The sequence below is a fragment of the Vanellus vanellus genome (assembly GCF_965231255.1).
Source record: "Vanellus vanellus genome assembly, chromosome: 13".
NCBI classification, from domain to species: Eukaryota; Metazoa; Chordata; class Aves; order Charadriiformes; family Charadriidae; genus Vanellus; species Vanellus vanellus.
The window spans coordinates 13393880-13421350 of record NC_138918.1 but is presented as its reverse complement, the minus strand read 5'-3'; the positions used below and the strand labels follow the sequence as shown (position 1 = coordinate 13421350).

Sequence of the window (27471 nt, the reverse complement as noted above, 5' to 3'; positions counted from 1 at the left end):
AGCGCTCACTCTCCTCCATACCGTACTGCAATAAACCTGCCTGTTTGCCATTCCCCCCTAGCTTGGGAGAGCTGGAATGAACAGTCCTTTTGTTTGCTCAAGAGGAGATAAGCGTTGAGCCATGCTGGGAGCTGGCATTTCTTGGGAGTGGGTGAAGAAGAGGATAAAAGCATCCCATCGCCCAGCTCTCACCTGTATGTGGGCCCAGCCGGAACTCCTCTGCGCCAGGGCCATGGAGGCTGTACGTTATCTGGGCGTTGCTGCCGACGTCAGGGTCGGTTGCTGATATTTTCAAAATAAAAAGACCCGGCAGAGCGTCTTCAGAGACTCTCCCAGTGTAGAATATCTGGCAAGGACAGAAGGTGTCATTGGCATCTGAGCCATCTCTGAGATACCTTCACCTCATATGGGGAGGAATGGCCAAGCAGAGCCTTTGTAGAGAAGGACAAACCGTGTGGTTTATAGGGGAACGTAATGTGCTTCATGTTGCCGGCTGCTGGGGTGTGGACTGGGACCAGTGAGCTCATTTCACACAAGCCTTTGAATCTCCTTTGGGAAGCAACCACTTCTGTTCTTTCTCACCATGGGTAACATCCATACCAGCAATCACCTCTCTACAATAACAAACCTCCTGATGGGAATCTCTCAGCTTAGCAGGATATAAAACTCGGTAATTTACATACCCCTACCCAGGAGGCTTCCTGGCATTGTTTATCTCCAAAAGTTATCCTTCATAATGCTTAGGCGCTCACTTACTGCTGGCAAACATGCTTGGAGGCTAGATTTAATGTTCTTGCTTGACATGCAGCTTAATTAAAATTGCTAAGCATAATCAAAGCACCAGGATCGTGTGAGAAGAATTATGACAAGCCAAACCCTCTTAACATGCTCTTTCTGTTCTTTCTCCCTTGCTATTGTGCTCTCTTCTTCCCAGATGCTCCCCTTGTGCCCCTGATGTCCCAGAACAGACATCTTACCTGGCCGCACTCAGGGCTGTTGTCATTGATATCCAGAACAAAAATTTCTACTTCGGTGGTAGCCTGAAATTTCCCGTCGGAGGCCATAACCTTGAGGAGATATTTCTCTGTATCTTCTCTGTCCAGAGGCTTCTTGGAAGAAATAGTCCATTCTCCCTCGATTTGGTTAACTGTGAACTGTCCTAGTACGTCTCCTTCTAGAAGGGGGCAGGAGGCAAGGAATAACGGCATTTACTGGGTGCTGAAAATCAGAAATGCTAAGGGAAGGGCATGTAGCTCTGTCCACTGCCTGTCTTGGGAGACCTGAAGGACTTGCAGTGGTGACACAGAGGGGCAGTGGTGTCGCAGGGGAGGAGCGTTTGGTCTGTCTCGCTGCACAGCTGAGAAATACCCTCCCGCTTTCTCTCATTCACGGTCTTATGCAGGCAGCGTGTTACACTGGGAGGAGGAAACGACTCCTGATTGCAAAAACGCCTCGGTAATGTTCTGCAGACATGCATATTCATTGCCTCAAAACCACATTGTCTCACCTTCCTGAAGCACGTCAGTCTTTCTTGGTGCATGTTCCTAAATGGATCTGAGAGTTGCAAATACCCTGCAGACATTGGTTGGATCCTATTGTTACCATACCATGTATAGTTGTATTTCCTTTTAACCTATAGATGTATTTAATATATAGCTGTGCTTTCTGGGGCTACTTTGACGCTGTAAGAGTCATGTGATGAGAGACAAGTAAATCCAGACTAGGCGGGCTCTCCGGTCCACCAGATTCATGCTGCTCCTGCTGATGTTACACAGAGTAGATTTTTAAATGGGGTGGATGCTGCCCCTGGAGAATCCCTCTCTTCTGGCAAGGAGCTGGTGTCCTCTGCTGAACCCCTGCCACTGGGCAGAAGGAGGGAGCACGTTAGGTAATGGGAGGCAATGAAGAGAGCTGGCTGCAGGGCTTGTTTGTGTTAGACCCTGAAGGGCCTCGCACAGCCGGCTAAATTAAATTCACGCTCTCCCTGTTTTCATTTGCTCTGTGGTGATGAGGTTGTGAATCAAAAGGCACAATGAGACCTCTTCTAGCCTTTCTTCTGATGCTGGGAGACTCCAGCCCCCGCTCAGATTTGGTTCCCGGGTGTTTGAAATCATTGTGCATGTGAACAACAGGGAGCTAGGCTCTGGTTTTACCTCCTCCTTTCTTTTGCTGCACTGCTGTGCCATGGTTGTGTTTATATGTTTACAGGTAGAGCCTGACTGGTGCTTGTAGGTACAAATCAAAGAGAACCTATGGTATTCAATGCTAACATAAGCGTGCATTCTCTCGGGTTTAAAGTAGTTGGAAGTTACTACTACTTTAAGATGGCAGAAATGGGAATACGTACACGGATTTAATCTTGCCTCCCATAGGCTTGCAAATACCTAGACGTGCCATAAACCAATTGCAAGTACCAGCATTCATCCCCTGTTTTGGATGGTTACAATTATAGATAACAGGGTGCAGCATGATCTGGCTAAATGTTTTGACCCCGAAGCGTCCTCATTTGAGTTTGAGCAAACATTTTAACTTGCAATGTCTGTTCCAGGTCTGAGAAAGACCCTTTGGGGTCAAAAAGTACCGTAAAACCAGTCCTCTACATGTGCAGAGGCACAACAAACATTCCAGTATAACTTTTTTATTGTTTTACATCAGTGGTTAATTTTAGTTGGCACAGACGATGTTTCAGGGATGCAAGAGTCATCTTTAGTATTTCTTGTTAGCCAAAACCCTCACTAACATTCACGTGACAGTCTCTACCCACCAGTCTGCAGAGCCGTCAGCTGCAGCCTTGTGAGGTCTGCTTGCTTGTTAAGCTTCATAGGAAACACATGTAATACCAGAAAGTTATATGCATCCTATGTCCATATATATAGTTATTAAAAAATAGAGGCAGGCTGCATGTATGTGTGATGTGTAAACTGACCGCGCTGTTTGCAGGAGAAAAAGCTGGGTCAAAGAACTTAAATACAGATCACAGTATCTATGTGAGAAAATGCTTCCTTCCTGCTGTACCTCTGCTTCTGTCCTTCCATTAGACATTACAATTATGCTGTCTTAATTTTCCTGTGTTAAGAAAGTGTAAATAAATGTATCTACAGTACTATGTAATTACTTATATATATTATATTTATGTATTTATTTCCAAATAAATAGAACAATTCAGTGGTGGGATAGTTATTATAACGATAATTCCACCCATTGCAGTTAGTTACTAAAGAGTTTTGAATACCCCAGATTCATTTAACTGAAGAGTCTTGCTCATGACAGAGCTCAGGCTTCACCTCCTGCTTCTGATAGGACTGTCAGTATAACACTATTCTGCACTGATATTCTATAAAACAAGGTATCAAATCCTCACTTTGAGATCATACTCTGTTCTCGCTCACTGAAAATTTAAAGTCAGGAAAAACTCACCAGTTATGTAGCATGTGACCCGCCGGTTCTGCTCAGAGATGTCTGCATCAATGGTACTCAGCGTGACAACAACCTGACCTGGCTCCGCGTTCTCAATTACCGATCCTTTATAGAAATCTGAGGTGAACTGTGGAGCATTATCATTTTCGTCAGAGACAGTGACTTCCACCAGGGTTTGGGAAGAGAGCTGGACTTTCCTGCCATGGTCAGTGGCCACCACATAAAACCGATAGGTCTCCTGAGCTTCGCAGTCCAGCTCTTTTAGTGTGGTGATCCACCCACTCTCACCATCAATGGTGAAGAGTCCTCGGAGGTTGCCAGATTCTGCTTCCAGACTGTAGGTCACCTGTCCGTCACTTCCCGTGTCCTGGTCATTAGCTGTCACTTGAATGACCGTGGTTCCTGATGGCATGTTCTCCATGACAAAAGCTTTGTAGGGATCTGCCTCAAAAACAGGTCTGTTGTCATTGACGTCCTGCACTTGGATGTTCACAGAGACCAGGGAGACCAGCTCAGTCTCCTGATGTGAGCAGTGAGCCATAACATCAACCTGGTACCACTTGGTGGTCTCATGATCCACCGCCTTTTTGATTTTCAAAGCCCCCGTTTGTTCATCCAGTGTGAACACCTCATCCTTGTTACTTTCTGTAGTGGTTCCCTTCACCAGGCTGTATATGATGGGATCCTCTGCAAAAGCTTTGACTGACCCTATTTCTGATCCCTCTGGAAGATCTTCAGATGCAGAGAATGTATAAAGGGGCTCAGAAAACCTTGGCAATGTCACCTCCCTGGGGACAATCTGAAGATTCACTGGGACAAGGGAGTTCCAGTGAGGGGGTCTGCCATCTTCAGCTTTCACCTTGAAGTTAAAGGCTCTGTTTTCTAAACCAACAAGGCTCTCCTTGACCTTAACAATCCCAGTGGCAGCATTGATCTCAACAAGGTCTTCTGCCACGTCTTCCACAGAGTCAACAGAGTAAATGACATCTGCATTTGCACCTTCATCAGCATCATAAGCCAGTACCTGGATGACGGGGGAGCCTTTGCTTACATTGGACTGGATGGACAGTGTGTATTCAGAGGCTTTGAACTGAGGTGGGTTATCATTCTCATCTGTAAGGATTATTTTGACAGTGCAGAACGCCACCTTCCCACCCCCGTCCTTGGCCATGACTTTAATGGCAATGACTCTTTCTGTTGAATTTTCCCTGTCCAGTTTTTGCAGTGTGGCAATACGGCCTTTATTGTCTATGGAGAACTTTTCATGGGCGAGTTTATTTATGATGGTGTAGTCTATGGTGCCGTATGGACCACCATCGGGGTCAATAGCCAGCAGTTCAATCACTTTGGTACCTATCTCAGCATTTTCTGCCAGCTCTGCCTCGTACACGTTCTGCCGAAAAGAGGGGCTGTATTTATTGGCATTTGTGGTATTGATATACACAGGCACAGTGCTCTTGAAAACTCCATCTGAAGCAGAAACTCTGAGATTGTAAGATGACTCCAAGTCCTTTTTGCAGCGGTTGAACATGGATATTATTCCGGAAGTGCTGTTGATAGTGAAATGCCTGTTGTCATTGCCTGAGAGTATCACGTATTCCAGTCGGGTGGTGTCTCCGCTATCAGGGTCCAGGGCTTGGACTTTTATCACGATGTGCCCGCACGTAGCCATTTCGCTTACCTTGGCTTCATACTGAAGCTGGCTGAACTCAGGGGGATTGTCATTGATGTCTGTCACATCTATGATTACCAGGGCATCGCTGCTAAGCGGAGGCATCCCGTGATCTGCAGCTCTTACTTTCATGCGAAACTGTTGATTTTTTTCATAATCAAGTGCTTGAGCCGTTGTTATTTGCCCTGTGCTGGCATCAATATTAAAGAACTTGGTAGAATCTGAACCATCATCCAAGATCTGATAGGAGACCACTTTGTTTCTGCCTGAATCCTTATCAGAGGCAGAGAGCTGGACAACAGGGGTCTGTGCTGGCAAACTCTCTGAGACAGATGCCGTGTAGATCATCTGAGAAAATACGGGGGGGTTGTCATTGATGTCCTCTACCTCCACCTCTACTCTGGCTTCTGAAAAGGATCCTAGTGCTGTGTCCGTGGCTCTAACGGTAAATGTGTGTTTTGTCTCTACCTCGTAGTCCAGCTGACCTGTAACAGTAAGGACACCAGTTTTGAAGTCGGTGCTGAACAGTTTCAGGGAGTCTTCTTCCACAATGTTGTAGATGAGGCGCAAGCCTTCAGGGCTGCGAGCCTGTATGTGGAGGATAGATGTGTAGAGGGGGATGTTTTCTGGCACCTTCACTCGGTAGTATAAATTTTGGAACAGAGGGTTGGATTTGTTCCTCACACTGATCACAACCTCCTCTTCAGCATGGAGGGGAGGCTCGCCTTTGTCCTTAGCAATGACTCGGAGGTTGTATTTATTTAGAGCTTGATAATCAAGAGGCTTCTTAAGTGAGATGTCTCCTAGGTAGGGGTCAATCCAAAAGTATTTGTAGTCCTCTGCAAACAAGTAGGTAATGGCTCCGTTGTCCCCTATGTCTTTGTCTGTTGCTGACACTTGAAAGAGTACGTCACCTGGCTCTGTGCCATCCTGCACTGAGGTGTAATATGGCACGTTCTCAAACTGCGGTGGATTGTCATTGACATCCTCTACATAAACCTTGACTGTGGCTTGGGACACCCTTGGTGGTTTCCTGTTGTCCTTCACTTCCACAGCTACCTCGTGCATGTCTTGTGTTTCACGGTCAAATCTCACACCCTTGGTCTGGAGTACTCCAGATGCCTGGATCATTTTGAATCTTTCCTTTCCATTCAAAAGCGAATAGAAAAGTGGTTCATTTAGCTGATAGCCCTTGACCCCAAGAATAGTGAGAGTCTTCTCATCTGTAGAGTTCTCCATCACAGTTGCTGTGTACACGTCTTGATCAAATTTTAAGCTAGTACCTTGTGCTTGAGTTAAATTTAGCTTAACCAGAGCAGTACTCTTGTATAAGCCATCACCAGCCCTGACCGTAAGTTCACGATAGCTTCCCAGGCCAGTAGCATTAAGAATGGAGATGAGACCTGTGAGTGGTTGAATATAGAAAGCGTTATCAAGGTTCCCTTCCACGATGCTGTAGGTCACCTCCGAATCTGCATCTTTTGCCTGCACTGACAGAAGCTCCATCCCTGGGTGGGCAGGCAGCAAGACCGAAAGCTCATAAGTGTCTTTGAGAAAGACTGGAGGTGAATCATTCACATCCTTAACATGGATTGTGACCTTGGCTGGCTTGGATGCAAAGAAGCTGGGACTTCCACTGTCATGCACATGTACACTGAAGTGGAAAACTGGGGTGAGCTCATAGTCTATATCAGCACGACTGGTAAGCGTCCCTGTGCTGGGATCTACTGTAAAATATTTCAGTGCTTCTGGTTCCAAAATCTCATAGACCAGCAGAGCATTGGAGTCTTGATCAGCATCTGTTGCATGGGTCACGAGGGGAGCATTGCTTTCATCCAGGACCATGCTTTGTGATGGAGCATTCTCCATGATCCAACCCACAAAGGAAGGCTTAACGAAGATGGGCACATTGTCATTCTCATCTATGACATAGATAAGTACCATTGTGTCCATAAATGCTCCAGCCATGTTGGTGCCACGGACTTTCAACTGGTAAAAAGATACCTGCTCAAAATCTAAGCTCTTCTGAGTGGAAATAAGGCCTGACTGATAGTTCATGGAAAAGACTCCATCTCCATTCCCATCTTTTATTTCATAGCTGACTGGTGACAAGCTTGTGGCTGAAACCTGAATCAGAGGAGAGCCAACAGCAGTGGATTCACTGATCTCTGTGATGTATTCGGCCTCTGGAAATTTTGGAGGGGTTCGATCAGAGGGTCTAATGCGGACGTGTACTGTAGCAGAATCTTTAAGCTGGGGGAACCCCTGATCTTCTGCCTTTACAATAAGAGTAAATCGCTCCTGCCTGGATCGGTCCAGTTTCTGGGCAACTGTAATAATTCCAGAATACGGGTCGATGCTGAAGAAACCTTCCCCATTACCTGCAAGAAGAGAAATTACAAAGTGAAGAATGCAGACACTCTATTGGTTTTGGTTTTGTGAACCTCTCTTCCATAGATGCTCCTGATTTCAGACCTAAATAACATCTGTTTCTTTCATTGGGAGACAACAATCTTCATTAATTTCTAAATAATTTTCATTCTAAGAACAATGAACCCATTGAGATCTACAAGCTAACTTTTAAATAAATCAAAATGTAAATTAGGGATAAATGCCCTTCTAATTTGAGCATATTTAGTGGTGGCAGAGCATGTGCTTGAAGCTTTTGCCTCGTGTGCAGAACATGGTAGCACAAACTGTGCTAGCTGCTTCAAGCCCTGTCATGCTTATAATTACCAATACTTCAGGAGCAATTAAATTCCTCAGTCCTTGATCTAAATTGCAGTGAGAAAGATGGAGTAAAGGGTGGCTTGTCCCCTGCAAAGGACTTACCTGCTAAATAGGCAATGCGGCACATCCATAAATATTTAAGTTTTACCCTTTAAAGTGACTGATAGAATGCTTGCCCACTGAGCTTTTGTGACCCAAGAAGACCATCATCCAATGCTGAGAGGGTGTTCACCTTTCCTCAAGAATGCATTTCTTGGTAGAACTGGTGGAAGTGATGACTGCTGTGGAATTGGAGGATTTTTGCCTGACAACTGGACAGGGATCCCTCCCACAGTTCCCATAGGTGGGAAGAGCAGATTTAAGTTGATCTAACTTGTCCAGTTTTTCTTAGACCAGTGACTCAACATTGAACTGTCTTCCTAGGGAAGGATTTTTTTCAATAATATGGAAATTTCCATAATATGGAAATTACCTGCTTGGTCTAGATTTTCTCTGGATAGGAAAAAAAAAAATATCACATTTTAGCAATGTGCAGCCTTTACTGCTCTTTGGAACAGCTAGAGAAAACTGGTCCATTGTTTGGCCACTAGCTACAGCATGGAAATGAAGGCACGTTCATAGCCAAAACTGTCTTGTTGCATGGCTCTTACCTGTCTGAAGGGAATAGTGGATTTCAGCGTTGGCTCCTTGGTCCTGATCAAGGGCTCTGACTTGTATAACCTCTGTGCTCACCACTGCTGAGTCCAGCACTTCTGCTTCGTAATGGATGCTGCTGAACTGTGGAGGGTGAAGGTTGCAGTTCTCCACGTGAATGATGACCCGAACAAAGTTCCTTTTGATGGGGACCTCCTGGTCCCGTACCTGAACGACAGAGGAAGAGCAGGTGTGGTCACATGAAGGAGTAGGCAGCCTTTCCCGCACCAGGCTTCCAGTAGCTCATCAGGACCCTTACAGAGGGTGGTCTGTTTCAGTGGTACCAACCCCTCGGGTGGGAATGAGCCTGTGAATTTCAGCACCAAAGCTCAGCCTTGGACTTCAAACCAAACATAAACAACTACTCGCTGTGCTTTCTTGTATAAGAATCCAGTGGCCCGTTAGAGGAAAGCAGCTTGTTACCTAGATTTATCCAGGACGGTTATATAGTAAAGGTTCACATCTTGCTTTCCTCTCCCCTGTTTTAGACAAATCCTCCCTCAAAGACTAGAACCAGTCTGGATTTCTCCAACAACCCATATATCCCAGAGAAGCTGATGGACCCAGCAGGGTTAGGCCAGGACTCACCATCACTGTTAGGGTGTGTTGTGGCATGGGCTGGGAACTGAAGCCTTCTGCTGTTGTGAGGACCCCGCTGCTTGGCTCCAACTGGAAGAGTCTTGTGCTTTTGGGGTCCACGCTGCCATGGATGGTGTAGATGAGCCCCTTGCCTTTGTCCTTGTCTATTGCACTGACTTGCAGGATTTCCCTCCCTGAGGGGGTATCCTCAGGAATCCTCACCTCGTAATGGCTCTCCAGGAACTGGGGGCGATGCTGGTTGATATCAATCACATGGATAAAGGCCTGTGGGGAAGACAGCACAGGGAGGGCAGCAGAAACGTGGGAGCAACCTGACTTAGGCAACCATGTAAAATCTCAGCTACCAACCACTCTTGGGTGTAGCAACGCTCTGAGCTCTGTAACAATCACAGCTCTCCAACTCCTGGGGCTTTGCCATCCACAGTGACTGGGAGCCCTTTTGTCCTTCTCCCCAGGGAACTCCTGCTGTGCCTTCCCTTAGTCATTTTCAGTTTGCTTCCTCTTTTTTTTTTACTCTCTCCAATCTGGCAAGCCATTCCGACTGAACGTGCCTGCACTTGGCACATGGGGGAACTGTCACAGCCTGCTGTGAAGTGGGGCAGTCGCTCAGCCGTGGTGCCAGCTTTGCTGGCTGGTGCCTCCACAACCAGCACTCATTAATTACACACAGAAAGCTGGAAGAGAGGGGATGTTTGGTAAAGGAAGGGAGGGGCTGGCCTATCTCAAGAGGAGCACATGTGCAGAGAAGGTTGGAGAGGCAAAGTTTATGGTCTACGCTTCTTAGCTCAATCTTTCCCTCCGCACTTAACAGCAACCCCCTGTGAATGGCCTGCCTGAATCTTGCCCGCAAGGTCACCCAGTTTCTTCTGTTTGGTCTCCTAGCCCTGACCCCCCTACTGATGTGTTGACTGCATCTTAGGAAGTCCCAACCAAGTGTAATAATTTGCTTCCTTTAGCAATCCTGAACATGCCATAGGTGTTTTGCACAAGCAGGTTTTTTGACATCTGCTAGCAGCCTTGAGTGCCAAAATAAACGTAGGGATGAGATGCAAGATGGCAGGGAATGCACACCAGGCAAGGTGGGGCTTTGTTTGTTTATTTGGAACAATACTTGAAGATAGTTGAGACAGATAGCCATCCGTTAGCATTGCATTTCACAGGAATGGTAGTGTTCTTCACTCATCATCCCCTGCAAACCTCCACTGTAAATTTCCCACGGTAAGCGTCACTGATGGGTGACTCACGTTCTAGCTCTTCCTGTGCAGAGAGGGTTGGATTTTTGGCTGCTTCTTATGTGTGGAGAAAACAGATGGTGACAGATCAAGCCCTGAATAGCCCTCCTGAGGGTAGGTAAAGATGGGCCAATCTCAGCAGCCATTTTAACTGGGGCTCGGGGACATGCCCGAGAGCAGCATGTCTCCTTTCACCAGCGCTTGCTTTTCATGTGGCAACCCAGAGAACGCGACATTTCTGCAGTTGCCCCACTCAGACCCATGGACCTCAGCACTGATATGTTATCAATGTTTCATGCTCTTGGAGCAGCACAGGGCAGGGCCTCACCTCACCTCTTGCAGATTTGTGTTGGCTTTACACAGACTAGCAAGTCCCAAGAATACTCCTTGACACGGTACCAGAGACCCAAGCCTGATCTAACCGCATACGTATTTCCCTTATATCTTAGCATGTTGTCCCTGCCACATTGTAGTTCAACCTGAGCAGCTGAGAGAGAGCAAGCTGAGGTCTGAGAGCGTGAACTGCCGCCCCAGCTTGGCTCGTGGTGTGGATGTGTCCATGTGCGCTGGCTGTGATCAACATGGAAGGCCCAGGCTTTTCTAGACCATTTGTCTTTCCAGCAACAGAAAAAAAAACAACTTAGCTTCGTACTTAGGAAAGACATGGGCCACTGTGCAATGTAAGATCACAGTGCGAGGAGATTCTCGTGCCTGGCACCTGATCCAGAGCTCAGTGGGGTCAGAAGATTGCCTTTGGCATATACTCACTCTAGAGGGGCCTCTACTAAAGAAAAAAGCATTACCTGGGTTTTTATGGTAGCGGACCCATCAGTGACTTCTACTGTCAGGTTATAGCTTGACTTCTTCCTTGCATCGAGCGGTCTAGCAATGACCATGCTGCCTGTGCTCTTTTCAATGTCAAAATCCATGTCATCGTCGCCACCTGGGATAAGGGAGAGATGAGAAAAGGAAATGGGGGGGCAGTTACAGTTAGACTTTTGTCTTGAGCCAGCTGCAGGTGCTGGCAGCCTCTGCAGGGGAAGGAATTCCAGGAGTGGCCTGGAGATTTGGAGGATGAGGGTTTCCCCTCCAGACACCATACACAAACCACACAGCAAGCTCATGCCCAGTCACACAGATATGTGGTGTGCCAGGCAATATACCTCGAATGGGGATGCGTAGGCATTCACTCTAGGTGTACCTCTTTGGCCACAGCTAGATTGGGGTGCCATAGGTGAGGTTTCCCCCAAATCTGGAAACTCAATACAAGGTGTGCTAGATGGATGTAGGTGACAGGGAGGACATGGAGAAGCTGGACAAAGAGGTAGGCACAGATGGTGACAAAGGAGCATGAAAGGTAAGGTGAAGGGAATTAGAGAAAGCGCGGAGGAGGAGAGAAGGGGAAAGGATGCACGTATGCATATGATGCCCTGGCTACATTTGCAAAAGGCACATTTGAACATTGATTTATTTGCACAAGGTCTCCAGCTACGCAGTACCACAGGCTTAGCATGGATCAGGGACCTGCAGGGCTGAACAACGCTCTTGCTGGCTTCCAATTCAAGGTCACACTGTGGGCGTATCAGAGACGGTCTTCATTGCCACAGTTGGGAGCCTGTGAGCTACTCGAAGAAGCCCAATAGCTGAACAGTTGGGGAGGCAGACGGTGCTTCCAGGGTGAGAGAGCCTGTTGCCTCCAACCCAGATGGCTGCATAGCGCAGGGAACCGCAGGCCTGAGCAGCTCAGCAGCAGAAGGCTGTCCCTCACGCTATTGCCGTTCAGCCCTGGCGTGGCAGCTCCTTTCTCATGCCTCACTGGCTGGTGGCCTCTCAGTTCTCTATTGCACGTGAAACACTGCTACGCTGTTCTGAGACATGGACGAGTAGAAGCACTTTTCATGTGATTTGTCCCAGTTCTCAGCTTCTCCCTTCCCAGCTACTGCATGCTCTGGATTCTGCTTTATTCTCTCACCAGCTGGGAAAATCTTGGCTGGTTGTTAAATGACACATCTTTCATTGCGGGAGAAATGCAGTGGTTGCCAGCCATCTGGACCACCGCTTTTCTGCTGAGAAGGAGACAGAAAGAAGCAGAGACAGAGGGAAAGACAGACCGACGACGGATGCTTTTCCCTAAGAAATGAGAGAAGGGCTCCCTTTGCATGGTGCCAAAGGGAAAGAGGAAACCCAGGAAAGGAAAGAGATGAAGAAAGATGCTGCTTTGTCAGAGTTTTCGTAGACACCATCGACCCCAGTGACAGAGCCTTTGTGGATGGGGAAAGGCGAGTTTTAGAATGAGGAGCTGAAGTCTCCTGGATCTCTGCATCACACGCTTGGTTGCAAGCTACCGTGATGCTTTGTTCCCCTAGCAGGGAAAATGAAATCCTGTTCTCTTCCACCAGTAGAGAAACCCAAAGAGCCCTGAGTAGCACTTGGTACATTCAAAACCGGTAAAGATGAGGTCAAGCATACAGGCAAGCACTCAGCAGGGAAACAATGGGATATCATTCAGAGGAATATACCATTGATGCTGCAAACCCAGGCAGACTCAACTAATGCCACATAAGCCTTGCGCTGATATTGTCAGCTCCCTGTAGTGTTGTATCTCTTGTTGCTTAATTGTATTTATACACCATTATCCCTGCCCTAACATAGTAACGGGAAAAACTATTCACTCACCCAATTAAGGCTTTGTCTGACGAGGGCAAGCCCTGCAGGCAGTGTCAGGGAAAGGCTGTGCAAGACAGATTGGGGCACCACTTCAAAACCCCAAATTACATGTGCACAATTTGCCCTTGTTCGTAGGACCAGTTCTGCACACGTGCTGCCTGATGAGTCCCCTGGGGTGACAGCCCACGTCCCCTCTGCCCTGGCATCGTGTGTCTTAGAGGAGGCCCTACAGCTTCTTCACGTTTCATGTCTAAGTCATCCCCAGGATGCCGTGAGGTGGAAGGGAGAGCCCCACCAGTCAGGTCAGACCAGCTCTTTGGGGAATCCTTCCCTCTCGGCTCCCCGTCGGGACCGTGGGCTCAGCAGGGAGGGAGCAATGGGGGTGTCTGCAAGACCCAGCCAGACACCCGGATCTTCGCAGGCTGCTTTACCACAACCAACAGTGTCACTCGATTGGCAGGAGGAGCTGGGCCTAGCATGCCCTGCCTTTCACACGACATCGGAGAACAGCTCAAACACTGTCAAGTCCCAGAATGTCATTAAAAAAGTGTGTTAGATAATTGCACTTGGCACCGGAGCCCTTGGATGGGCAGCTTTGTCTATTGCTGTTTAAGCCTTTTGGTGTCTGTGAGAAAGCTTTCCCTGTAGCTCACCTACACCTAAAGCAAACAACTTCATTAGCTCAGGCATGCGAGTGCTGACAGCCAAGGGAGCTGGGGCAAGCGCTCCCAGACACCGCTGCCCTGGTTTAATTTCTGTGTCTCACCTGTGATATTAAACCACACTTGGCTGGGGCCCATTTCGATGCTGATCACTCCCACCATATGGTTTACGGGATCTGTTTCCATCACGGCAAAGTTAAAATGGGGTTCATCAAAAGCTAGTGGCTCTGAGGAAGGGCCGGGCCGGGCGACCCAGCTGATGTGAAGCCGCACGTGGGAGGAAAGTGGTGGGCTGCCGCCGTCTGTTGCCTTGACCTGCCGGGAAATGCACGTGCAGTCAAGGAGAAGGCTGGTTTAGCCCACAGGAACCCCATGGGAAGCTGCTTCTCCCACCCCCCAGGAGTTTCAGGTCTCAGTGTGCCCAAAATCCCACCAAACAAATCTTGACCCAGTGGTCCATGTTGTGTCTGCTTTCAAGGTAGAGCCACGCAACCCAAATTCCTCTTGGCTATCAAGCAACCTGCCAAGCTCAATCCACAGCAGAGCCCTGGATCACAAGCCTTTTCGCAAGGACCCACATAGCATGGGTGAGCTTTAAATCTGTGTCCATGTCCCATGGCCTGATCAGACTACCATTGAAACCCAACGGCTGTTCAGGTTTGGGTCCACATCCATATGGGATCGTGGATCACTGTATTAATCTCTAAGAGTGGGTTCAACAGTTAATTTTAAATTTCTCTTACATTTTTAATAGCTTCTTACCTTCTGCATTTCCCATCATCCCCCTCCCCAGTTTCTCTCCCTGTAATCCAGGTCTGTCTCATTCAAGCTCTCCTCCCACTGCTTCATTTTCTCCGTCTCTTTCCTTCTTTATCTTTTCTCTTTCTGCAGCCTTTCCTCTCTTTCCTCCTCCACCCATCTCTTCCCATTGATGCTCTCTGTTTCCCTCTCCTCTCACCGTGAGTATGTTGTATTCAGAGGCAGGAAAAGCTTTCCTGGAGAACACCATGCCGGTTGTGGGGTTGATGGTGAATATCCCTTCCTCCTCCTCCTCAATGGTGTAGGTGATCTGGCTGTTCTGACCCTGGTCACGGTCTGAAGCAATCAGCCTGTAGACAGGCAGTGGCATCTCCGAGGCATCTCTCTCGGGGAGCTGCACCATGAAGAGCTTGTGGGGGAAACTGGGAGGACTGTCATTGGCATCCAGGACTTGTATGACGACTCTGCTGGTGGACTTCAGGGCTGGCTCTCCATTGTCGGAAACAGCCACCTGCCAGCAAGCAAAGGGAGTAGGTGACAGAGCTGCTTGTGGTGACCCAGGATACGAGCAGCTGTCCCGGTGGGCAATGACTAAACTAGAGTTTTTGTGTGGATCTTTATTTGTAGCTCAACACCGTCAGAGACATTGCTCCTCTCTGTAGGGTAAAATCTGGTGGCTGTAGCTGGCACTGCGCAGGGCTTGTGCATGCCCAGGGAGATGCCCCTGCAGGGCTCCTGCTCGCAGTTGCTCAGGGCAGTGGGTCAGATCCCACTGCTGGGTCAGGCTGTTGGTCATTAGGGGTCACAGAACTGGAAACTTTTATATTGCAACGGCTTAGCAAGTTATCCCCCATGCTCACTTCGCTGTGCCTGTGCGTGCTCCCAGCAGGTTGCATTGCAGAGAGAAATGTGTTATCCTCAATCTCCCCGACTGATAGACTGCAACACTTTAAGATCCCTCTAACGTAAATACACATAGCTTGGAGCAGCTAAGGATGGGGGCAGGTAACACAAAGCTACACAGCAATGTCTGATACGATGAGATAAAAGAGGGTGGATTTCTCTGGCTTGCTCTTTCCCCCATAACTGATTATCCATCCTGCTAGAGGACAATTTCAGTCCTCTTCCCGCATTCCCACAGATTCCAGAACAGGCCTTTAGCTCCAGTCTTCAGTAAGGAAATAATAAACCCCGCAGTACTGCTGCAGCTGTCTCTTAGGGCAACATACGCTATTTAATTAAGTTTCCCAGCAGTTGGGAGCTGATGGGATGAGATTCTTTCTCTGTGCTCCAACTTGCAAGGAAAGCTCTTTGAGGACTTAATACACTTGTAGGTAAATAAAGCTAATTACAATCATCATTACCCACCTCTAGGATATGTTCAGCCTTGTATTCTCGATCCAGCTGCCGTGAAGTCGTAGAAATCAGACCTGCCAAGAAAGAAACCCTTTGAGCTCCGAGACTCAACGTCCGAGGAAGGCCAGAGCAGATCAAATCCCGGCGTGCCCCACGCCAGCCTGCCCGCCCCTCCTCTTTCAGGTCCCCTTTGTGACCAGAGGAGAAAGACAGATACCCCCAGAGGGCAAATTGTCTACTTCCAGTGTGAATCGCTGTGCAGAGGTGCTGCTCTCGCTCCTCTGATTACCGACACCACAGAGGAGGGGGGACACCTACCAGATGCCTGGTTGAGGGTTGTCGAGGCAATTTGGTGAGAAAGGCTGCAGGACTGTGAAAACAAAACTTATCTTATGCCTCTAAGTAAGAAACATTCTGCAGGCGCTGGCACAGGTTTGGCCTCTTAACAAGTCTCGACTCCTATTTTCCCTGTGTTGAACCTTGCTCTTTTGTAATTTACAGTGTTCTGACAAAAGTTTTGTCTTCTCTCTTGGGAAATACCCTCTCTCCTGCGCTAGAACAAATGCATTCAGGCTAAAAATAAGGTACACAGTCAATAATAATGTTGGTATATTATTTAAGCCTTGCTGAGAGACAGGGTGAATCCTCTAACAATGGCAAGATTTGAGGGATTTCTGAAAAATACACACTAGTTTAACCGCAGGGAATAGATTGGATGCAGGAGGGAGGAATTGTGGCTGTCATAAACTAGAGGTTGAAAAAAGTCACCGTAATTTGCTCTTTTTGGCCTGCCAATGACTAGGCTGAGTAAATGCAAGTGTGGAAACGATGGAGCTGAGGCTTGTGTTTCCACGTCTGGTTTGATAATAGTCCTTATCGAGTGCCTTGACTCTTGGCCTTTGGGTAAAAGCAGCTCTCGACCATTTTCACAACTGCTTTACAGATGATGGAAATTGTATACATAACGCATGATTTTCTGACAGTCATCAGGTCTGACGCCTGTGAGTGTTTTTGTCTGTTCCCCACATCTGCTGCTCCCAGCGGTCAGTGTTATTGTGGTGTTCATTCCTTGTGAAGGGAAGTCCCGCTTCCTCACACAAACAGAAAGCGGGTGAATTTTCCCGACTCTCACAAGCGGCGGTACAGGATCACGCTACTCTGGGAAATGCTTCGCGCGGGAAGCAGTGTGCGTTTGCAGTGGTGTGAGCACGTGCGTTTGCGCATCCTGAAAGACTCGTAAATCAGAGTTGCGTGAACCCATCTCAACTCTCATTTCTGGTCCAAAGTCAAAAAGTCTTAATTAATAGTATCGTTTTCAGTTGTGTCTTACTTCTTTGGTGTATTGCTGTCTGAGCATGGTAGGCAGGAGAAAATTCGAAATGGCTGCAGGAAAGACCGGGCAGCTGAAGGAGGGAGTGTGGAGCAGCTGCTTGGAACAAGACTGTTGTTAACCGTTTCCACTTGTTCTCTGGGATTATTTGTATTTGGCACCAGCCGCTGCACTAAACATTTATTTGATGCTTTTACAATCATAAATCAACGCGCCTTGATGCGTTATGACACGATGATTTGAAAGACTCCGTTTGCTTGTGTGTCATGGATTTTTGTTTTTCTTTCTCCCTCACCTTCCTTTTGACATCTCGGCAGGTGAAGAGGACTCAGCAGTGGCCTGAGAGCACACTGGCTGAGGAGCTTTTGAATCCCTCCTAAGCTTGTGGGAGGCTGTAGGGCTCCGATAGCGGTAAAACTCTTGATATGAATGGAAATGCTCTCTTAATGGGGGCCTAAAGAAACAATGGCAGCAGTGGTTCACTGAGATCTCTGATGCCTCTGTCCACGTTGCCAATGAGCTGGATAGGACAAAGGGAGGAAAGGCTAAAACTCCAGCTACCTCAGGGGATGGTTCACAGTTTTGGCCTAAGAAGCCCATAGGGGACACAGGTAGATATTGACAGTGGAGCCACCCGATACCTGTGTGCACACTGGGGATAGTTCTACTCTATTGGATTGCAAAATTCAGTTGCAGCAGACTAATACCTTGTTTGCCTTTGGTTCCTGCATGCCAGCTGATGGAAGGTAACTTAAACCACTCTGAAGTGATTATTTGAATTTGCCTGGCCACACCCTGAAATTCTTTCATGACCTAACGATAAAAATGAAAGAATCAGGATCACAACTGAGCTTTCTAGAGCTGGAGAAGGACTGTAGTGAAGGCACGTGAACTGGAACTTAATGACTATCTTGAATGTCTGTACCACTGAAGATACTCAGATCTCCCGGGGAGTAAGAGCTGACTCCGCTCTCTATCACAGACCTGTGCTGCATCCCAACCGGGAGTCTTAACAAATGGTATTTTGGGGTTTAGCTTCGTATCTGTTGAGTCACAAGTCAAAGGGTTGGCTTCTCCTCCTGACCCCAGGAAAACTCCCTCTGTCCTTTCCCCTGTGCTGTATCGCAGCTCCCAGCACCCCTCTCCAGAGCCAGTTGCTACTCTGCCTTCAGATCAGAAAGTTCTTGTGGTTAACGGTTAAATCACTCTCGTTCCCATACGGAGCCGTGGTGCTGCACGGCTGCCAAGATGCACGAACTGCCAGCAGTGTTCCCTCGGCAGCTGAGCACCCAGAGAAGGGGAGACAGGGATCGGACGTGGTGCTCGAGAGAAGCCAGCTGGAATTAATGCGTATTTTTATTTGTTGCTACTTGGTTATACACCCTGTGAAGCCAGAGGGCTGAAATGGAAGTGGAAAGTGCTATCAAAGGGGAACTGCTGTCAGCTTTTGTGGCCTGGGGAAACAGTTCCTCCGTTCTTTCTGCTGCCCCCTGTAAGGACCTGGGAAGAGCACATTTAGTTTTTAATGAGAGTATTTTGTGCGTGCACGTGCACATGTGTGAGTTACCAGTGCAGTGCCTGTCCCTCTGGAAAACACCAGCCAGCCCATCCCACCGGACATGCGATCGAGTGGCCGCCTTTTATTTGTGTACTTGTACGTGGCCCTCAAGTTTTCTGCTGAGTCCTACAGCGACTGAACAAAACTGTCAAAGGTCCTAATTGCACTCAGCCAATTAGCCAAGCTCTGCATTCACCTGAAGGTCCAGAAATGACCCCTTGTGTTGCTTGCACACAGACAGGCACAAGCTCTGCTCTCGCAGCCTACCTACACACAGCAACGGGAAAGGACTCTGTGTAACTCCTGCCTGCTGCCTGGAAAGGGGAGAGAGGAAAGCTGGTCGTGTTGGAACAGGAGCAGCAAAATTAACAGCGCATTGTTGTCAGGGAACAAAAAATAATAATAACTTCTGCTGGCAAGAGCAGGGCTGGGGCGGAGGTTGCTGGCCCCCTGCCCTTGCTGTAGGGAGGAAAATCTAAGATAGTGAAAATAGCCAGAATCGGGTTTGCAGGCACTGGGGCTTTCAAAAGAGCCTGAGAAGGGAAGAGGTTGTTCTCCTGAGGTCCTCTTTCTGTTGTCCCACTGTTGTTTCCATTCCACCTTCTCTTTTCTTCTCCTCCTACCACCTCCCCTCTTGTTCTGACCCTGCTTTGCACTACTCCGTGCTCAGCTGGTGGTACGTTGGCTCGGGGAGCAGCAGTGCAACCGTCCCTCAGATTTAAAGAGCAGGCTGTGTCTGGATGTCCTTCCGTGCAAAGAAATGCAGGGAACCACAGGCATCCTGGGGAAGCCCATGGACACCGACACAGCATGAGAAGCACCAGAAGAACAAGCACTAGATAAGAGCTGGAGATGAATAGTCCAAGGTAAAAGGATTCTCCAAACAGCCTTTCAGTGGGATGCATGGCTTCATCCTGATTTTTCCTGCCACAGCCTCCCAATTCTTCCCGGTCCTGTCTGGACTGGAACCCGCTTCACATCAGGGACTTCAAACCCTGCATAAAACAAGCTGAAAACCTTTCCAGCAAAAGAATACCCCAAATCCTACTATCTCTCGATCTCTCCATGTATCTATCTATCTCTCTGTCTCCCACAAACACGGCTCTGCACCAGCTGCCAGGCTGGGCTGGACAGCTTCCATCGCCGATGGCAGAAAGCTTTCATCTCACTGCGCAGTTTTACTCCCGCTTCTTATTAGCCTTTCATTTATTTTCCCTCTTTTTTTCTCCACCCTCTTTGGGGAACTGAGAGCTGGAAGAGTTTAGAGCCCTTCTGCAGTAGTTCAGGGATGCTGGACCAGCCAAGCCCTGCTGAGGGACCGTTATCACGGCCTCCTGGCAAGGCCTCAGGAGAAGTCAAGGGGCCTTGCTGGGTAGGTCTCCACTGGCCAACTGCCCTCATGTTGAGATACTGGATCAAATATGCAGCAAGCCCGCTCCAGGATCAGAAATCGGTTACTTGCAATAGTGTGGCGCTGAACCCTGAATAATTATCCGGGGCTGTTCTGCAGGGTTATTCTGGACGTAGACCCGCCTGTTGTAACCGTAAATCAGGACCTTAATTCCTGTTAGCGCATGGGATGCAAACAAGATTCCTCCTCCTCCTCCCCCTCTGCCAAGGGGCTCCTACCTGGAGCCCTCTGCCTAAGAGAGACCCAGACTGACCTCTGGCCCTCTCGTGCTCTGGCTTATTTCAGTGCCAATGTAACTTATTTGTCCTTTGATGACAGCATGGAATAGAAGAGGAAAGGGCTCGATCACAATCTTCTCCACATGTAGGAGTCTCCCTTCTGAGCCGTGCTGGAGGAACTCCTGACACACGCAGATTATCCCGTCCTTTGCACAGATCGTGTGACTAAGAGCAGCAGTTTCTGTGGTTTCCTCTTGAAACTTCAGTGTTTATCATTGAATAATGTGACAGAGATTCAGCGTCATCACAGATAAGCAGCTCTGCCTACTCAAACTCTTTTGCCGTCATAGGATTTGGGATTGACCACGGAAGGAGTATTGGCGATCGGGATCACATATCTCCTGCATTTCAAGAATTGAAATGTTTCTGGGTCTTTTTGTGATCATTTCCTCTAGGTAGTAAAAGAAGAGATGCATTTATTGCACTTGAAAAACAAAAGACATGTCCTAGCCAAAAATCCAGAATAAACATCAGTGGTCTAGAAGCACTGTACTGCTCAGATATTTGCAGTGCTTCCTCTTGTCTCCTGTTCAAACGTAAGTCATTTGATTGGGACAGCACTGGGATAACCCTTTTTTTGAATACAACCCTGCAGTGATGTGAATGACCAGGAACTGAAAGACCAGCAGTTCATCTTCCAACGCCACACTACCAGGCTGAGACCAAAGATTATATTTTTCTTCTACTTAGCAGAGCAACTAGCATGCCTTTGTCTGCAGAATGAAAATATCACAGGGTTTCCAATAAGCTGCCTACAGCACTGAAATTTAGACAAGCTGTGATATTCTTTCTGGCAGTAGCAGCAGATGACTTCTTTTAGATACTGTAAGCACGAGGATATAAACTGCCTAGTTTGTGCCAATGTTTGCATGTAATTATTTGTTCGTTTGGGTGACATGCAAGTAAAACAACGGATAACTGAATCCTCATCAGGCTTGGAAGCAGGTCCTTAAACAACCTCCAAGCTCAGGGTTTAAAGAAGAGACCTCCAGCAACTGTCCAAGAGATAAGATCAGCTCATGGGTTTTTTACAGGCCTGACAAACTTATCACTCTTCACATGCAAATTACCTGACTGTAGATAGTGATGGATAGGAGATGACTCATACCCGAGAGAGCTTTTTTTTGTCTAAGATGGGAATTAAAGGGTTGGTTTAGAGGTGAGGTGTCTCATTAGCAAACGTTCAGATTTTGCCAGTGTCGCTTGTTTTACCATAAAACGTGGCAGCCTTGGAGCACGGCTTTGTAGGGCTGTGCTCACGCTGGGCTGAAAGTTTTGCCTGCTGCCTGCGGCACAGAGAAGGCTGAATTTCCTGCGGGGTGGGTGGGTGCAGGCTGATGCCCAGCAGATGAGGGGAGCTAGCCTGGTGTCCTGATAGCTGTTTCTGGTCCACATCCCATCAAAAAGGCAGTGGTCTTCTAAAATAGCGCCTCTAAAGGCACCTCTCCATGGAACCCAGCATTTGTCCGAGCTGTCCATGGGGCTGATTAGTGCGTAGTTGTTTGGACTACGTGGGAAAGTTGGATGCAGAGCAATGCCCTGACCTGTCTAAAAAGCTTCTGACGGTGGAGATAGCTACAACCGGAGCTAGCAGTGGTCACAGCTGACGTCTCCATGTGTATCTAGATGGTGCCACATAGAGACACCCTATGAATCTCTTGCAACCAGAAGGATTTCAGTGTTGCAGCGTAACAATGTCTTTCCAAACATCCCCCTCCTAGCCAGCTGTAGAGGACTGCCAGAGTGCCATTACACCACAGGTAACAAGTAATTGAGAGCTGCACTAGCCTTTTTCAGTACATCCAGCTCCATTCTCATCTGAGAGCAGGCTTCTAGCCCGCTGCAGTAGGTGAACTGCTTTTATCATCCGCGGGAGATCAAAGTCACACAATTAATCCTCTCCCATACTCAGGCTCTGTGCCCTCCCTTCCCTCTTCTCCCAGGAGCTGATGGAGTGAAGGGCTCGGCACAGCTTTCCTTGCCAGACTGGCCCAATGTCAGCTCTGCTGGGATAGTTTGAGGAAGCTGTTTACACAAAACATCAGCGGGTTTTTGATGGCTCTGAAAGATCTGGTAATTAATCCTCAGATGAAAGATACAGTCTAGGAAGATGGCAGAAGAGGCTTACTACGCTTACTACATTAATAGCACCGGAGAACGGGTGGAGCCTTCAAATGCAGTGGGATTCATTTTTATTAATCCTGCCTTGGTCTGTCTCAGGAACAGATAGTCACTTCCAGCAGGGTGTTTCCTGGCTCGGGCTGTGCAACAGGGCAGTTGTTTATAAGAGACAAGATTAAAAGCAACTGCTTGGTTCTCTTTAGGGTTTTGAAAGTAGCACATTTCTGTCATTCTAAGAGCCATCTGGATGCAAACAGCAGCCCTCGGGTTGAGGGTTTCAAGCCTTAGCCTCCCCACGCAGTGTGTTTGGAGACTAGGACTTTTGCTGCAGAAGGAAGGTGTGACAAAAGCAGCTGTGTGGGCTGTTTATACTGAATGTGTAACATCCTCTGGGCACTTGGAAGCCTCAAAAACAGATGCTGAGTTGGGTCAGTCTTACCTGTAATGAGGTTAATGGTGAAGAGTCCTTGAGGATTTCCAGTTAGGATGTGAAAAGTCAGTTTTCCCTCAGAGCTAGAGTCTGGATCTAAAGCATCGAGCTGGAGGACAGACGTGTTTGGTGGGGAATTCTCCATCACAGAGGCGTAGAAGACAGGTCTGGACATCTGAGGTGGGTTGTCATTGGTGTCGGTGACTTCAATATAAATTTCAGTGACAGAAGACAGAGGAATTGTTCCCAAGTCAAGAGCTAGAACTGTCAGCCAGTAGTGAGACGTTCCTTCTCGGTCAAGTGGTCCTATGGTCTGGATGGTGCCTAGAAAAATGACAGAAAGTGCTTGTGAGGGATTTAAGGAACTCAGACCTCTTTGCCTTAATGCCAGACCAGTCTGTGTCCCTAGTCTGCTTCCTGGTCTTGACTGCAGGTACAAACTGTGGCGCCAACCTTGTATGGTTGTGAGATTGTGTGGAAGGTGAGGGCTTGCTCATACTAGTACACTAGGGAAAGGGAAGACTTCAGTATTTTGGGGGAGGACAGACATTGATTTTCCATTACTTTAAGGAAAAAAACCTTGCTTGCTCCTCCCCAGATAAAGGGATGCACATTGTACATCCCTGCGCAAGCAAGGAAGATTTGAATGCATGGAACTTTGTAAAGAGAGAGAATATAGAAATGCCCTATTGGGTCAAAAAGTCAGGCCAAACGCAGCAGATAGTTTAAGCCTTTAAGGTACACCGTTAAACTAAGCTGTCATTACCTGTGTCCTTTTCAATGCGGAAGATGGACAGGCCAGTGCCCTCTCGGAGGAAATATTGAACCTCTCCATCTTTCCCCTTATCGATATCTTTTGCTGTGACCATCATCACTGATGTGCCCTCAGGGCTGTTCTCCTGCACCCAGCCTTTGAAGACAAAGGAGGCAAAGCGTGGTGGATGCAAGTTCTCGTTGACATCAAGGATGTTCACTTCCAGGTGGCAAAGGGAAGAGCGAGAGAAGGGCTTCCCACCGTCACTGACCTGCACGGTTAGATTGTAAGAGTCCTTCTTCTCATAGTCCAGCTCCTTCTCCAACCGGAGTGCCCCAGTCAGCTTATCCACATGAAACATCATCTCCTCATCATTAATGAGGCTGTACCTCACCTCACCCCCAGAGCCAACATCTGGGTCAAAAGCCTCCAGAAACAGGAGAATGGTTCCCACAGGCAGGTCCTCTGGGACCTTCACACTGTTAAGGGCTGGGAGGCATTGCGGGGTGTTGTCATTTACATCCTCCAGAGTCACAATGAGATCCGTGACGGAGAACAGCTGGTAGCCTGTTTTGGGCTGGTCTCTAGCTTCTATTTTTAGGACATAACAAGGCCACAATTCTCTATCCAGAGCACCTGTAACTGTCACTTCTCCAGTGACACTGTTAATGGAAAACTTATCAGTGGGGGTTAGGAGAGAATATTTTACTCTCCCATTGTCATCTGTATCAGCATCTTCTGCTTTCAGTTGAGCTATTGTTGTCCCTGTTGCTACATGTTCTGGTATTGCCACCCAGTAGGCACCTTGTGGGAATTTAGGAGTATTATCATTGGTATCCAACACATTCACAGCCAAGAGTTTCCAAGATGATTTTTGTGGTGTGCCAAGGTCGTACACAGTAATGTTAAGAATGTAGAAGCTGGTTCGTTCATGATCTAGAGGAGAAAGGACTTGAAGGAGACCCAGTTCCAGGTCAATGGTAAAGCAACTGTCATCATTTCCATCTGAGATCACATAGACCAGTTTTCCATTAAAACCAGTATCAGGATCAATAGCTGAAAGGTCAGCAATAGTTGAGTTGACGGGAACAGTCTCTATGATATCAATAGATCGTGGAAAGCTGTCATCAAACTTTGGAGCGTTATGGTTTATAAGGTGCAAGTTCAGAGATGTTTCATCATCCTGCCCATGGCCTTGAGACTGAGACTCAATGGAGTGTATGATAGTTTCTGTCAGTTGTTTCAAGACTCCTGTTTCCTCACACTGCATTTTGACGGGGAGACCTTGGCTGACCACAGTGATATTTACAGATGTTGGCAAAGCATAGTTCTCTCCATCAGTTGCAGTTATTTTCAAAGAGTAGAAAAGTGGTGGTTCAGAAGGAAGATCTCGCAGAGATATTCTAAGGGATATTACTCCAGAGATGGGATTCAGTTCAAAATGCCGTAACTCATTGCCAGACTTGATTTCGTATTTGATATGCTGCAGCTCATCACTGTCAATTGCAGAGACCGTGGCCACAGGGTTCCCAACAGGAAAGTCCCGTGGGATGGTGCCACTGCAGCTTGCCTTCTCAAACACAGGAGCATTGTCATTGACATTGCTCAGCATAAGGGAGACGTACACCTCTGTTTCATGGCGGAAGGGTGAGCCCCAGTCAGATGCCCACACTCGCAGATGATACCATCTCTGCATCAACTCATAGTCCATTGACTTGGAGGTGGAAATGGTGCCAGAATAGGGGTCAATGACAAAGGGAACCGATTTCTGGTTGGCTATGGTGTAGGTGACAAAGCCATTGTCTCCTTCATCTTCATCTGTAGCCCTTACTGTTAAGACACTGGTACCAGGAGGAACATTTTCATCAAAGGCCCCGCGGTACGAAGACTGAGTAAAACTTGGAGCGTGATTGTTGCAGTCAGTGATGTCAATCACAACAGTTGTGGATGCGTGACTGTTAACGGTTGCAACTTCAAGTTCAAAACGAGACTGCTCATGGAAGTCCATTGCTCTGACTGTAGTTATCAGTCCAGTGTGAGGATTGATTTTAAAGCTTGTGCTGTCAGAAGTAGGTCTCAAAATATATTTAAGATTTGGGAAGGCTGGTGTGATCTTCACCATAACAACTTGGCTTCCAGCTGGGGAAAATTCACTGAGCTGGATCCGGTACACTTCTTTCTCAAACCTGGCAGAGACGTACTTGGAGGGAGGAATATGGATAACTTTAATAGGAGAGAACAATGGTGGCTTGCTTTTGTCCTTGGCTTGCAGGCTGAGGTTGAAACCAAATGGGTAAAGTAGCCAGTTGATCTCTTTGGTTGACACAATCATGAACTCAGTGCTCCCAAAGTAGGATTTGATGGCTTTGAAATGTCTTCCCGGATCTCCATCCACAAAGTCAACTGAATCTATCCCAGCTTCTGAGTCACCACTTTCTACAGACAGAGTTGCATAGACAAATTCTTCAGCTGAGTCAGGTGATGTCACCTTGACCGAGGAGATAGAGGGAGGTTTCCTGGCAGATGGCTCCACTTGGATCATGAGGCTAGCCAAGTTCCCAAAGCCATTCCCCTCCGTGATCTTTCTCATTCTGTCCACAGCCAAAACCTGCAGGTGGTGCCTGCCTCGATGGGTGCTGTTCAGCCTGCCTGTGGTCATAACTGCTCCTGTGGTGGGGTGGACGGTGAATAGGTTGGACTTGGTGTTGAGGGCATAGTAGAACTCGGCGTTCTGGCCAGCATCAGCGTCAGTGGCGCTGAGCGTGCTGACCACCGTTTTCAGAGGAGTGTCTTCTCTGATGGACACTTTGTAGGAGGGGGGTGAAAAGAGAGGTTTCAAGTCATTTCTGTCCAGAATGTGGATCAAGACTTTGGCCCAGGCTTCGTAGGCAAAGGTGCTCTCTGTGGCCTTGATTATTAACATATAACTGTCTTTGACCTCCCGGTTTAAAAGTGCAGTGTTGCTACTCCTGGTTCTTATTCTCAAGAAACAGAAATCCCCAATCACGTGTTCCTCTGTTTTAAAGAGACCACTGTTGTCTCCAGAGGCTATTCTGTATCTGATGTCCCACTCAGGGTCTGTCTTGTAAATACCCATTTTGACATAGCTCTCTACGTAGGTCTTAGGGGCTGAATTCTCATAGATGGTGGCATTGTAGAAGAAGTGGGTGAAGTGCAGAGGGGAAGTGTTGCCTTTCTCGCAGCTCGCCTTGCGGACCACACAGTGCATCAGGAAAACAGCAAAACTCAGGAACTGCCTCCTGATAGTGACTTCCATGGTGTGGTGTCTCCTTGGGTCCTGTAGGCATCAAAGGAAAAACACTGGTAATTTTTATTAAGGCCAGTGCGTTAGAGGAAAAAGTCCCCATGGGCTCAGCCTTACCTCCCTGCTCTGTCTACCCCGACTTTGCTGGTGCAATTGTTAGCTCAGCTCTTCTTTCCTCTGTCCCAGTGAGAAACCTCTCCTCCCACATCCCCGTCCTGGGGATCCATTTACTTTCCTTCAGTTTTTGCCCTTATAGAGAGCAAAATGTGAAAAGCCATGCAAAATGCTCTGATCAGGCTGTCTTCCTATTCTGCAAACTCTCTTTCCCTCCCTTCATTCTGCCTTCTCCCTAGTCAAACAGCACATTTGAAGCCTCTACCCCAATCCAAACTTCACTTCTGTTTTGTTTCTCCATGCTCCCTTCTCCATCTTAACTTCTCTCTCCACACAAGTTCTTGCAAAGTATTTTCAAGAGTCAATATACAAACTGTGATTTGGTGTCTCTCCCCATGGCTTGTCTTCCCTTTCCTCTCCCC

General features: G+C 47.7%; 1 protein-coding gene across 1 annotated transcript in view; it reads right to left on the bottom strand.

Moving 5' to 3' along the window:
* The window catches only part of FAT2 (FAT atypical cadherin 2), a gene marked incomplete at both ends in the record, with an annotated part of 45035 nt that extends 18088 nt beyond the window's left edge, over window positions 1–26947 (bottom strand). The window contains 11 exons of the mRNA XM_082490101.1: window positions 193–346; window positions 978–1174; window positions 3418–7470; window positions 8470–8680; window positions 9101–9376; window positions 11148–11287; window positions 13778–13988; window positions 14632–14943; window positions 15801–15862; window positions 22926–23240; window positions 23683–26947. Of these exons, the coding sequence (XP_082346227.1) occupies window positions 193–346; window positions 978–1174; window positions 3418–7470; window positions 8470–8680; window positions 9101–9376; window positions 11148–11287; window positions 13778–13988; window positions 14632–14943; window positions 15801–15862; window positions 22926–23240; window positions 23683–26947 (9196 nt within the window). The remainder of the gene's footprint in view (window positions 1–192; window positions 347–977; window positions 1175–3417; window positions 7471–8469; window positions 8681–9100; window positions 9377–11147; window positions 11288–13777; window positions 13989–14631; window positions 14944–15800; window positions 15863–22925; window positions 23241–23682) is intronic.
* Between the last annotated feature and the right edge of the window lie 524 nt (window positions 26948–27471).